Consider the following 12,660-nt stretch of genomic DNA (forward strand, 5'->3'; position numbering starts at 1 on the left):
GATCGAAAAGTTAGGGCCTAAGAAGTCAACGCCAGAAGCATAAAATACGATATAAATACAACAGTTTTTCCATCGTATGAAATGAATAATTGCAAACATTGTGAAAGTAATGGACATTTCCACGTTCCGGGCAAGCTAGGCTTCACTCTAGGGCGTTGCTCCACCAGATCGAATAGCTAGGGACTTAGAAGTCAACGCCAGAAGCATTAAATACAATAAAGATGCAACAGTTTTTCCATCGTATAACAGGAATAACTGCAATCAGTGTGAAAATGATGGTCATTTCTATGTTCCGGTCAACCCAGACTTCACTCTAGGGCGTTGTTCCACCAGATCGAAAAGTTAGGGCCTTAGAAGTCAACACCAGAAGCATAAACTACAAAATAAATACAACAGTCTTTCCATCGTATAAAACGTATAATTGCAGCCTGTGTGAAGGTTATGGTCATATCTACGTTCCGGGCAACCTAGGCTTCACTGTAGGGTGTTGCTCCACCAGATCGAATAGGTAGGGCCATAGAAGACATCACACGAAGCATAAAATACAATAAATAAACAAGAGTTTTTCCACCGTATCACAGGAATAATTGCAACCAGTGTGAAAATGATGGTCATTTCTACGTTCCGGTCAACATAGGCTTCACTCTAGGGCGTTGTTCCACCAGATCGAATAGTTAGGGCCTTAGAAGTCAACGCCAGAAGCGTAAAATACAATAAAGGTGCAACAGTTTTTCCATCGTATAACAGGAATAACTGCAAACAGTGTGAATGTACTGGTCATATCTACGTTCCGGGTAACCTAGGTTTCACTCTAGGGCGCTGCACCACCGGATCAAATAGCTAGGGACTTAGAATTCAATGCCAGAAGAATAAAACACAATCAAAGTACAAGAGTTTTTCCACCGTATAAGATGAATAATTGCAAACATTGTGAAAGCAATGATCGTGTCTACGTTCCGGGCATGCTAGGCGTCACTATAGGGCGTTGCTCCACAACATCTAATAGCTACGGCCTTAGAAGTCAACGCCAGAAACATAAAATACAATATAAATACAACAGTTTTTCCATTGTATAAAACGAATAATTGCTACCAGTGTAAAATTTATGGTCATTTCTACGTTCCGGGCAACCTAGGCTTCACCCTAGGGCGTCGTTCCACCATGTCGAATAGTCAGGGCCTTAGAAGTCAACGCCCGAAGCATAAAATACGATATAAATACAACAGCTTTTGCATCGTATAAAAGGAATAATTGCAAACAGTGTGAAAGTAATTGTCATTTCTACGTTCCGGGCAACCTAGGCTACACTCTAGGGCGTTGCTCCACCAGATCAATCAGTTAGGGCCTTAGAAGTCAACGCCCGAAGCATAAAATACAAAATAAATAGAACAGTTTTTCCATTGTATAAAACGAATTATTGCTACCAGTGTAAGAGTTATGGTCATGTCTACGTTCCGGGCAACCTAGGCTTCACCCTAGGGCATTGTTCCATCAGATCGAATAGTTAGGCCCTAAGAAGTGAACGCCAGAAGCATAAAATACAATATATATACAACAGTTTTTCCATCGCAGAAAACGAATAATTGCAACCTGTGTGAAGGTTATGGTCATATCTACGTTCCGGGCAACCTAGGCTTCACCCTAGGGCGTTGTTCCACCAGATCGAATAGTTAGGGCCTAAGAAGTGAACGCCAGAAGCATAAAATGCAATAAAAATACAACAGCCTTTCCATCCTATAACAGGAATAATTGCAATCCGTGTGAAAGTGATTGTCATTTGTACGTTCCCGGCAACCTAGGCTTCACTCTAGGGCGTTGCTCCACCAGATCGAATTGTTAGGGCCAAAGAAGTCAACGCCCGAAGCATAAAATACAAAATAAATAGAACAGTTTTTCCATCGTATAAAAGGAATAATTGCAAACAGTGTGAAAGTAATTGTCATTTCTACGTTCCGGGCAACCTAGGCTACACTCTAGGGCGTTGCTCCACCAGATCAATCAGTTAGGGCCTTAGAAGTCAACGCCCGAAGCATAAAATACAAAATAAATAGAACAGTTTTTCCATTGTATAAAACGAATTATTGCTACCAGTGTAAGAGTTATGGTCATGTCTACGTTCCGGGCAACCTAGGCTTCACCCTAGGGCATTGTTCCATCAGATCGAATAGTTAGGCCCTAAGAAGTGAACGCCAGAAGCATAAAATACAATATATATACAACAGTTTTTCCATCGCAGAAAACGAATAATTGCAACCTGTGTGAAGGTTATGGTCATATCTACGTTCCGGGCAACCTAGGCTTCACCCTAGGGCGTTGTTCCACCAGATCGAATAGTTAGGGCCTAAGAAGTGAACGCCAGAAGCATAAAATGCAATAAAAATACAACAGCCTTTCCATCCTATAACAGGAATAATTGCAATCCGTGTGAAAGTGATTGTCATTTGTACGTTCCCGGCAACCTAGGCTTCACTCTAGGGCGTTGCTCCACCAGATCGAATTGTTAGGGCCAAAGAAGTCAACGCCCGAAGCATAAAATACAAAATAAATAGAACAGTTTTTCCATTGTATAAAAGGAATAATTGCAAACAGTGTTAAAGTAATGGTCATTTCTACGTTCCGTGCAACCTAGGCTTCACTCTAGGGCGTTGCTCCACCAGATCAAACAGTTAGGGCCTTAGAAGTCAACGCCCGAAGCATAAAATACAAAATAAATAGAACAGTTTTTCCATTGTATAAAACGAATAATTGCTACCAGTGTAAAAGTTATGGTCATTTCTACGCTCCGGGCAACCTAGGCTTCACTCTAGGGCGGTGCTCCACCATATCGAATAGCTACGGCCTTAGAAGCCTACGCTTGAAGCATAAAATACAATAAAAATACAACGGTCTTTTCCATCGTATAAAAGGAATAATAGCAAACAGTGTGAAAGTAATGGTCATTTCTACGTTCCGGGCAAACTAGGCTTCACCCTAGGGCGTTGCTCCACCAGGTTAAACAGTTAGGGCCTTAGAAGTCAACGCCCGAAGCATAAAATACAATATAAATACAACAGTTTTTCCATCGTATAAAACGATTAATTGCAACCAGTGTGAAAGCTATGGTCATTTCTACATTCCGAGCAACCTAGGCTTCACTCTAGGGCGTTGCTCCAACAGATTGAATAGTCAGGGCCTTAGAAGTCAACGCCCGAAGCATAAAATGCAATAAAAATACAACAGTTTTTCCATCGTATAACAGGATTAATTGCAACCAGTTTGAAAGTGATGGTCATTTCTACGTTCCTGGCAACCTAGGCTTCACTCTAGGGCGTTGCTCCACTAGATCGAATAGCTAGGGCCTTAGAAGTCAACGCCAGAGTCATAAAATACAATATAAATACAACAGCTTTTCCATCGTAAAAAACGAATAATTGCAACCAGTGTGAAAGTTATGGTTATTTCTACATTGCGAGCAACCTAGGCTTCACTCTAGGGCGTTGCTCCACCAGATCGAATAGTTAGGTCCTTAGAAGTCACCGCCAGAAGAATAAAATACAAAATAAATACAACAGCCTTTACACCGTATAAAACGAATAATTGCAACCTGTGTGAAGGTTATGGTCATATCTACGTTCCGGGCAACCTAGGCTTCACTGTAGGGCGTTGCTCCACCAGATCGAAGTGTTAGGGCCTAAGAAGTCAACGCCCGAAGCATAAAATACAATAGAAATACAACAGTTTTTCCATCGTATAAAACCAATAATTGCAACCATTATGAAACTTATGGTCATTTCTACGTTCCGGGCAACCTAGGCTTCACCCTAGGGCGTTGTTCCACCAGATCGAATAGTTAGGGCCTAAGAAGTGAACGCCAGAAGCATAAAATGCAATAAAAATACAACAGTTTTCCATCGTATAACAGGATTAATTGAAACCAGTTTGATAGTGAAGGTCATTTCTACGTTCCGGGCAACCTAGGCTTCACTCTAGGGCGTTGCTCCACTAGATTGAATAGCTAGGGCCTTAGAAGTCAACCCCAGAAGCATAAAATGTTGCGAGCACCCGGTACACAGCCACGGCCAACTGGTGCTCGCGAGAAGAATAATCGAAAATCGAAAGAGATCGATTAGAGTGACAGCTGTCAAGCTGTCAGTGGAGACCGCGATCGCGAGTGAATTGGTTGTACGCGAAACTATCGGCCAACTAACTGTATACTCAAGTGTAAATAAAGTGTATTATAAACTAAAATGCCCCGTGGAGTTCCTCGAGCGGCGGTGGGCCGTCGCCGGCGGACCTACCGTCGCAACAGTGGTGTCAGAAGTGGGATTCCACCCGGGATGGATCTCGCTTCCGGCGACCCTCTCCGCGTATTTTGCAGAGAACTGAACGAGTCTCTGATGCATCAACTACAGGAACAGCGGAGAATGATTGAGGAACAACGGAGCGCCGATCGGGTGAGGCAGGAGGAGACCGCGGCTTTCTTACAAGCTCGCGTTGAGGCCCTGCTAGTCGCCGATCGAGCCGTACAGGAGGAGACCGCAGCCGCTATGCGTGCTCGCGTTGAGGCCCTGGAACGGCGGATGCAGGTGACGTGTATACCTGCAGCTGTAGATAGCGCGATATGTGGTGCGGGGAGTGCGGGATTCGGGTCGGTCGGAGCGAGGGCTGCTGTAAATAATGTAAATAGTAGCGAAGTAGTTGCACCCCCTTCGATCGCTCCGGGTCCCTCGGCTGCCCCGACCTGTTTCTCGTTGCCGTGTCCGGGTTTGCCTGTCGCGGGGGATTGTGAACGCCGCGTACCCCTGAGCTTGGGATACGCGGTCAAGCCGGCGAGGTACGACGGAAGAACGTCCTGGGAAGAGTACCTCATTCAGTTCGAGGCGGTGGCGCGGGCAAATGGTTGGGACGGGGCGGCCAAAGCTACGGCTTTGATCGCTTCGTTGGACGGAACGGCAAGGGGAATCTTAACCTCTTCCTCTGCTGCCCAGTTACTAAATTACCCCTCCCTTATTTCGGCCCTGGAGCTCCGTTTTGGAGCTAGAAATTTGGCAAATTTGAATTACGTATTGTTTCAAAACTGCCGGCAGCGGGGGGGAGAGTCGATTTCGTCGCTTGCGGCCGAAGTAGAGAGGTTGGCCAGGGCTGCTTTCGCAGATTGTCCTGCGGAAGTGCGAGACAAGCTGGCGGCCTCTCAATTTATTTCGGCGCTACGCAGCGACGAAATGCGGAAAGTGCTGCGCCTCGGCGGTTTCGCTACCTTGGGGGCTGCGGTGACGAGGGCCCTCGAGGTGGAGGCTGTGGAGGCGCTGTCGCGTACCCCGACGCGGCGTGAAGAACCATCTATTAATACTGTATGTTCTGAATTTCGAGGAGTTAGCTTGACAAGGCGCAAGAGGAGGATGACCGCACCCTCTGGACGAGACAGAGGGTGCTGGACCTGCGGAGAGAACGGCCACCTGAGCAGAAACTGTCCTGACGGGAACAGTTCGAGGAAGAAGAGGAAACTAGCGGAAAACACGAAGAGGACTGCGTAGCGGGGGAGCGTCGGTCCTCAGCAATTCTGCATCCGCCAACGAGGGATCATGGGGCTCGCATTCGACGAGCGAAGAGGATTAAAAAACAGCGTTGGGCAGAAAATCACGAGGCTCGCATTCGACGAGCGAAGAGGACACCGGGACAGCGTGGGACGGAGAACGATGCGGTTCAGCGTGGGACAGAAGACGCGGTGATCCATGGGCGAATCGGAAATGTCGAATGTGAGATGATCCTTGACACGGGCTCACCAGTAAATTTATTGAACAAGAATTTGTGTCCGCCCGGTGGCCTACGAGAAGCTCCATGGAAGATTCGCTCCAGCGTGGGAGAAGAAATGCCAGTGCTCGGTACGAAACTCCTGAAGCTACAGATTCAGGAGTTCGTTACCGAAGAAGAATTCTACGTCGTCGAGATGTTGGAACCGTGCATCCTTGGGATGACCTTCCTACGGAAGCATCGCTGCCAGATCGACCTGTTGCGGAATCTGGTTCGCCTGCCCGATAATCGGCTGGTACCGTTAAGAAGAACGGCAGAAGAGGAGGTACGAGGAAGAAAAGAAGACACAAGGAGGAAAGAAGAGGACGCGCCGGACCAAGCGGTACCAAAACACTTGGCAGGGCTGTACGAGCGATGCTGCACGGAGCTGTCCAATAGTCAGCGACAGCAGTTCGCGAAAATGTTGAACGAATACCAGGACGTGTTCGCTAGCGATTCAGATGAAGTGGGCAGGTGCGGAATAGTTAAACACCGCATTGACACCGGCGACCATTCCCCGATTAAACAGGCGCCGAGGAGACTACCGTTCAACCGGCGACAAGAAGTCGAAGATTTGCTTAAGAAGATGAAGGCTCAAGGCGTAATAGAAGAGTCGCTGAGCCCATGGTCGTCGCCAATCGTCCTCGTGAAAAAAAAGGACGGGTCCACGAGATTCTGCGTGGACTACCGCCGGCTGAACGATGTAACTAAGAAGGACTCCTATCCCCTGCCCAGGATCGAGGACACGTTGGACGCCCTAGTCGATTCAACCTGGTTCTCTACCTTGGATCTGCAAAGCGGATATTGGCAGGTCCTGGTAGACGAAAGAGACCGCGAGAAGACTGCTTTCTGCGTAGGCGCAGGGCTATGGCAGTTCAAAGTCATGCCCTTTGGTTTGTGCAACGCGCCGGCTACGTTTGAGCGGTTGATGGAGAACGTGCTACAGGGGCTGAATTGGCGGATCTGCCTGGTCTATCTCGACGACGTCATCGTACACGGAAGAAGCTTCGAAGAGGAGTTAGATAACTTGCGATTGGTGTTCTCCCGATTAAGAAAAGCGAAGCTCCTGATGTCACCGAAGAAGTGTTCATTCTTCAAAAAGGAGGTGAAGTATTTGGGGCATGTTGTGACGGAGATGGGAGTGAAGACGGATCCTGAGAAGATTAAAGCAATTCAAGATTGGCCAGTCCCGCAAAACATAACCGAATTGAGAAGTTTCCTGGGACTGTGCACGTACTACAGGAAATTCGTAAAGAACTTTTCTCACATCGCAAAGCCCCTGCATCGCTTAACTGAGGATAGGCAACAATTCCAGTGGACAGGAGAGGCACAAAGAGCCTTCGAAGAATTGAAGAGGCGAATGACTGAGTCCCCTGTTCTGGCGTATCCTGTGCCAGGAGCTGACTTCGTGCTGGATACGGACGCCTCCGCTTTCGCCATTGGAGCGGTTCTCTCTCAGATACAGGAGGGACAGGAAAAGGTCATCGCCTATTTCTCCAAGACCCTTGGAAAGCCAGAACGCAACTACTGCGTGAGCAGAAGAGAGTTACTCGCAGTAGTGAAGGCGGTGGGGCACTTTCACCATTATTTGTACGGGCGGAGATTCCTGCTAAGGACGGACCATGCAGCGCTGCGTTGGCTGATGTCCTTTAAGAATCCGGAAGGACAAGTGGCCCGATGGATCGAACGACTACAGGAGTATGATTTCGAAGTTCGCCATCGAGACGGAAAGGCACACGGGAACGCCGACGCACTATCCCGGAGACCGTGTGAGATTTCCGCTTGCAAGCGATGCTTACGCATGGAAAAGAACGAGGAGGAACTCAAGGCAACGAGAGTCCTGAGAACCCGATGCGAGACTGCGACGACAGAAGAATGGAAGAAAGCGCAGTCTGAAGACGAAGACGTCGGGAATATCCTCCGTTGGAAACAGCAAAGGCACAAACCCGACTGGCAGGAAATCGCAAAATACTCGCCCCTGACCAAATTCTATTGGACGGTGTGGGATTCCCTGGAAGTCAGAGAAGAGCTTCTATTCCGGAAGTGGGAATCCGCGAATGAAACAGCGTCCACGTGGCTTTTGGTTGTGCCCCAAGGGAAAGTACCGCAGGTCCTGCAAGAATGCCATGGATCCCCTATAGCAGGGCACTTTGGCATCAAGAAAACACTTGCGAAGGCACGGCAACAGTACTACTGGGCGAGCTGCCGCCGAGACGTGGAAGAGTGGTGCCAGCGCTGCAAGATATGCGCGGCGAAGAAAGGGCCACGACAGAAAGGAGCGGGACCCCTGAAGACTTATAACGTGGGAGCCCCTTTTGAAAGGATTGCACTGGATGTCGTGGGTCCACTTCCAAAGTCAAATGCAGGGAACAAATACTTGCTGGTAGTGGCCGACTATTTCACGAAGTGGCCAGAGGCGATACCCATGCCGAATCAGCAAGCCGTGACCGTAGCCAGGGCCCTCCTGGTGCACGTGATCAGTCGACACGGAGTCCCCTTGGAGCTACACTCGGACCAAGGAAGAAACTTCGAGTCGGCTGTGTTCCAGGAGTTGATGCGGATACTGGGAATCCGGAAGACTCGGACTACGCCGCTGCACCCCCAGTCAGATGGAATGGTGGAACGCCTGAATCGAACATTGCTGCAGTACCTGGCCATGTTCGTTTCGGAACACCAAAGAGACTGGGACGAATGGATCCCGCTACTCCTACTGGCGTATCGGTCCTCCAAACACGAGTCGACACAGATGACACCGTCAATGGTGCTTTATGGAGAAGAGATACGCCTCCCAGCTCATCTCTGGAGAGGATCCCCACCAGAGGAGGAGCATGACGATGCAGAGACAGAATACACCACTCGCATCAGAGAGAAGATGAAGAGGATCCATCGATTCGTTCGTCATTGCCTGGACTTGACCAGCACAAAAATGAAAACCTGGTACGATAGCCACGTCCGAGCAATCGTCTTCGTCCCAGGCGAAAAGGTCTGGTTGTTCCAACCACGGAGGACCAAAGGAAAATGTCCAAAACTCCAGTCCGACTGGGAAGGACCGTACACGGTGGAAGACAAACTAAATGACATCATCTACCGTATTCGACGCTCGCCGAGGTGCAAATGCAAGATCGTGCACGTGAACCGTTTGGCGAAGTATGAAGGGCAGGAACACCCATTCCCTTAGCAAGCATGACTTCAAGAGGATAACATGCAAAGAAGAGAAGAAACAAGGTCGCAAGAAACATCAAGAGGCAAGAGGAGAGCTAAGGGAAGCCGGAGGAAAACCCTTCACAGTATAGTTTCCCCAGTCAGCAACGAGAGGACGAACGAAGCAGCCATGAATCCCCACTTGGACGAGCAAGAATGTGGAGGACGTCATCGTGGGTCCCGTAGGACTGGACGCCTGTCTCCGTAAGACGTCTGAAGCCAGGTCTTGCGCTCCTGGCAGGACGCAGAGACGAGAGGGCGTCGCCTGCCACCGCGGGATGCCGGATGGTTTTCTCTGGCCAAACGCACGTCCAAGGTCACCGCCGAAGAAGAGAGATCAATCACAATACCGACAGGAAGTCGAAGGAGGGACCTGGAGACAATCAAGGAAGAATGGGAGTTCACGAAACTTCGGACCGTCCTCACCCAAGAAGAAGATGCGCCATCGAAGAAGACTAGGGTGAGTTTCCCTTCTCTACCCTTCGTACTGCTTCGCCGTCCAGGGACACAACGGCTACCATCGTGTGCCGCCCGGGGTCCGCAGTGCGGGCCGGCCGACAGCGGGTGGGGGACTTAACCGTACGCGGGTCTGCTTCCCCACACCGGAGAAGTCTCGCTTTCCCGGGAAGGCGGGCCTCCGGGGCCGGTCCCTGGATTTGCGGCGCACCTATGGATCTATATAGAGATCCCCTTGCCATACGAGGAATGATGATTCCTCGGTGGGAAACAAGGAGGTGCGTCCGGCGGGGTTGCTTCGTCGGGAGAGACCGTAGGGAACAGGACCCGAGAAAACGTCAAGAGAGAAGCACGCAAGTCACAAGAAGCAAGAGGAAGGGTGAGGAACCAAAGAAGAAAACTCCCATGGAAACAGGACCAGGTCCCAGAGAACCACCACCTTGCCCAAGGTTTTTGCGTGGTTTTCCTTGGGACAAAGGGCGAATGCCAAGGTGGCATCTGTCTGGAAAGGCCACGCAGGTATTATTCTTGTATACCTCTTTTTCCAGGCAGCAGTTTCCGAGTGCCGACCGTTCCAGAGGACTGACTTGAAGTGGTCGGGACGCCCGCTCTAGAAGGAGGGGAGCAATGTTGCGAGCACCCGGTACACAGCCACGGCCAACTGGTGCTCGCGAGAAGAATAATCGAAAATCGAAAGAGATCGATTAGAGTGACAGCTGTCAAGCTGTCAGTGGAGACCGCGATCGCGAGTGAATTGGTTGTACGCGAAACTATCGGCCAACTAACTGTATACTCAAGTGTAAATAAAGTGTATTATAAACTAAAATGCCCCGTGGAGTTCCTCGAGCGGCGGTGGGCCGTCGCCGGCGGACCTACCGTCGCAACATACGTTATAAATACAACAGCTTTTCCATCGTATAAAAGGAATAATTGCAAACAGTCTGAAAGTAATGGTCATTTCTACGTTCCGGGCAAACTAGGCTTCACCCTAGGGCGTTGCTCCACCAGATTAAACAGTTAGGGCCTTAGAAGTCAACGCCCGAAGCATAAAATGCAAAATAAATATAACAGTTTTTCCATTGTATAAAACGGATAATTGCTACCAGTGTAAAAGTTATGGTCATTTCTACGTTCCGGGCAACCTAGGCTTCACCCTAGGGCGTTGTTCCACCAGATCGAATAGTTAGGGCCTAAGAAGTGAACGCCAGAAGCATAAAATACAATATAAATACAACAGTTTTTCCATCGTATAAAACGATTAATTGCAACCAGTGTGAAATCTATGGTCATTTCTACATTCCGAGCGACCTAGGCTTCACCCTAGGGCGTTGCTCCAACAGATTGAATAGTCAGGGCCTTAGAAGTCAACGCCCGAAGCATAAAATGCAATAAAAATACAACAGTTTTTCCATCGTATAACAGGATTAATTGCAACCAGTTTGAAAGTGATGGTCATTTCTACGTTCCGGGCAACCTAGGCTTCACTCTAGGGCGTTGCTCCACTAGATCGAATAGCTAGGGCCTTAGAAGTCAACGCCAGAGTCATAAAATACAATATAAATACAACAGCTTTTCCATAGTAAAAAACGAATAATTGCAACCAGTGTGAAAGTTATGGTTATTTCTACATTGCGAGCAACCTAGGCTTCACTCTAGGGCGTTGCTCCACCAGATCGAATAGTTAGGTCCTTAGAAGTCACCGCCAGAAGCATAAAATGCGATATAAATACAACAGCTTTTGCAACGTATAAAAGGAATAATTGCAACCAGTTTGAAAGTGATGGTCATTTCTACGTTCCGGGAAACCTAGGCTTCACTCTAGGGCGTTGCTCCACTAGATCGAATAGCTAGGGCCTTAGAAGTCAACGCCAGAAGCATAAAATACGATATAAATACAACAGCTTTTCCATCGTATAAAAGGAATAATTGCAAACAGTGTGAAAGTAATGGTCATTTCTACGTTCCGGGCAACCTAGGCTTCACCCTAGGGCGATGCTCCACCAGATGAAACAGTTAGGGCCTTAGAAGTCAACGCCCGAAGCATAAAATACAAAATAAATAGAACATTTTTTCCATTGTATAAAACGAATAGTTGCTACCAGTGTAAAAGTTATGGTCATTTCTACGTTCCGGGCAACCTAGGCTTCACCCTAGGGCGTTGTTCCACCAGATCGAATAGTTAGGGCCTAAGAAGTGAACGCCAGAAGCATAAAATACAATATAAATACAACAGTTTTTCCATCGTATAAAACGATTAATTGCAACCAGTGTGAAAGCTATGGTCATTTCTACATTCCGAGCAACCTAGGCTTCACTCTAGGGCGTTGCTCCAACAGATTGAATAGTCAGGGCCTTAGAAGTCAACGCCCGAAGCATAAAATGCAATAAAAATACAACAGTTTTTCCATCGTATAACAGGATTAATTGCAACCAGTTTGAAAGCGATGGTCATTTCTACGTTCCGGGCAACCTAGGCTTCACTCTAGGGCGTTGCTCCACTAGATCGAATAGCTAGGGCCTTAGAAGTCAACGCCAGAGTCATAAAATACAATATAAATACAACAGCTTTTCCATCGTAAAAAACGAATAATTGCAACCAGTGTGAAAGTTATGGTTATTTCTACATTTCGAGCAACCTAGGCATCACTCTAGGGCGTTGCTCCACCAGATCGAATAGTTAGGTCCTTAGAAGTCACCGCCAGAAGCATAAAATACGATATAAATACAACAGCTTTTGCATCGTATAAAAGGAATAATTGCAACCAGTTTGAAAGTGATGGTCATTTCTACGTTCCGGGAAACCTAGGCTTCACTCTAGGGCGTTGCTCCACTAGATCGAATAGCTAGGGCCTTAGAAGTCAACGCCAGAAGCATAAAATACGATATAAATACAACAGCTTTTCGATCGTATAAAAGGAATAATTGCAAACAGTGTGAAAGTAATGGTCATTTCTACGTTCCGGGCAACCTAGGCTACACCCTAGGGCGATGCTCCACCAGATGAAACAGTTAGGGCCTTAGAAGTCAACGCCCGAAGCATAAAATACAAAATAAATAGAACAGTTTTTCCATTGTATAAAACGAATAGTTGCTACCAGTGTAAAAGTTATGGTCATTTCTACGTTCCGGGCAACCTAGGCTTCACCCTAGGGCGTTGTTCCACCAGATCGAATAGTTAGGGCCTAAGAAGTGTACGCCAGAAGCATAAAATACAATATAAATACAACAGTTTTT

The 12,660-nt window shown here is 47.9% G+C and overlaps 1 protein-coding gene across 1 annotated transcript in view; it reads left to right on the top strand.

The window, feature by feature from the left end:
- The first annotated feature begins 5,561 nt into the window (after positions 1 to 5,561).
- The window catches only part of LOC143186579 (uncharacterized), a 125,176-nt gene continuing 118,077 nt past the window's right edge, over positions 5,562 to 12,660 (top strand). Inside the window, exons 1-2 of the mRNA XM_076390263.1 lie at positions 5,562 to 5,570; positions 5,645 to 8,802. Of these exons, the coding sequence (XP_076246378.1) occupies positions 5,562 to 5,570; positions 5,645 to 8,802 (3,167 nt within the window). The remainder of the gene's footprint in view (positions 5,571 to 5,644; positions 8,803 to 12,660) is intronic.

This window comes from Calliopsis andreniformis, unplaced genomic scaffold (genome assembly GCF_051401765.1).
Source record: "Calliopsis andreniformis isolate RMS-2024a unplaced genomic scaffold, iyCalAndr_principal scaffold0007, whole genome shotgun sequence".
NCBI lineage: Eukaryota > Metazoa > Arthropoda > Insecta > Hymenoptera > Andrenidae > Calliopsis > Calliopsis andreniformis.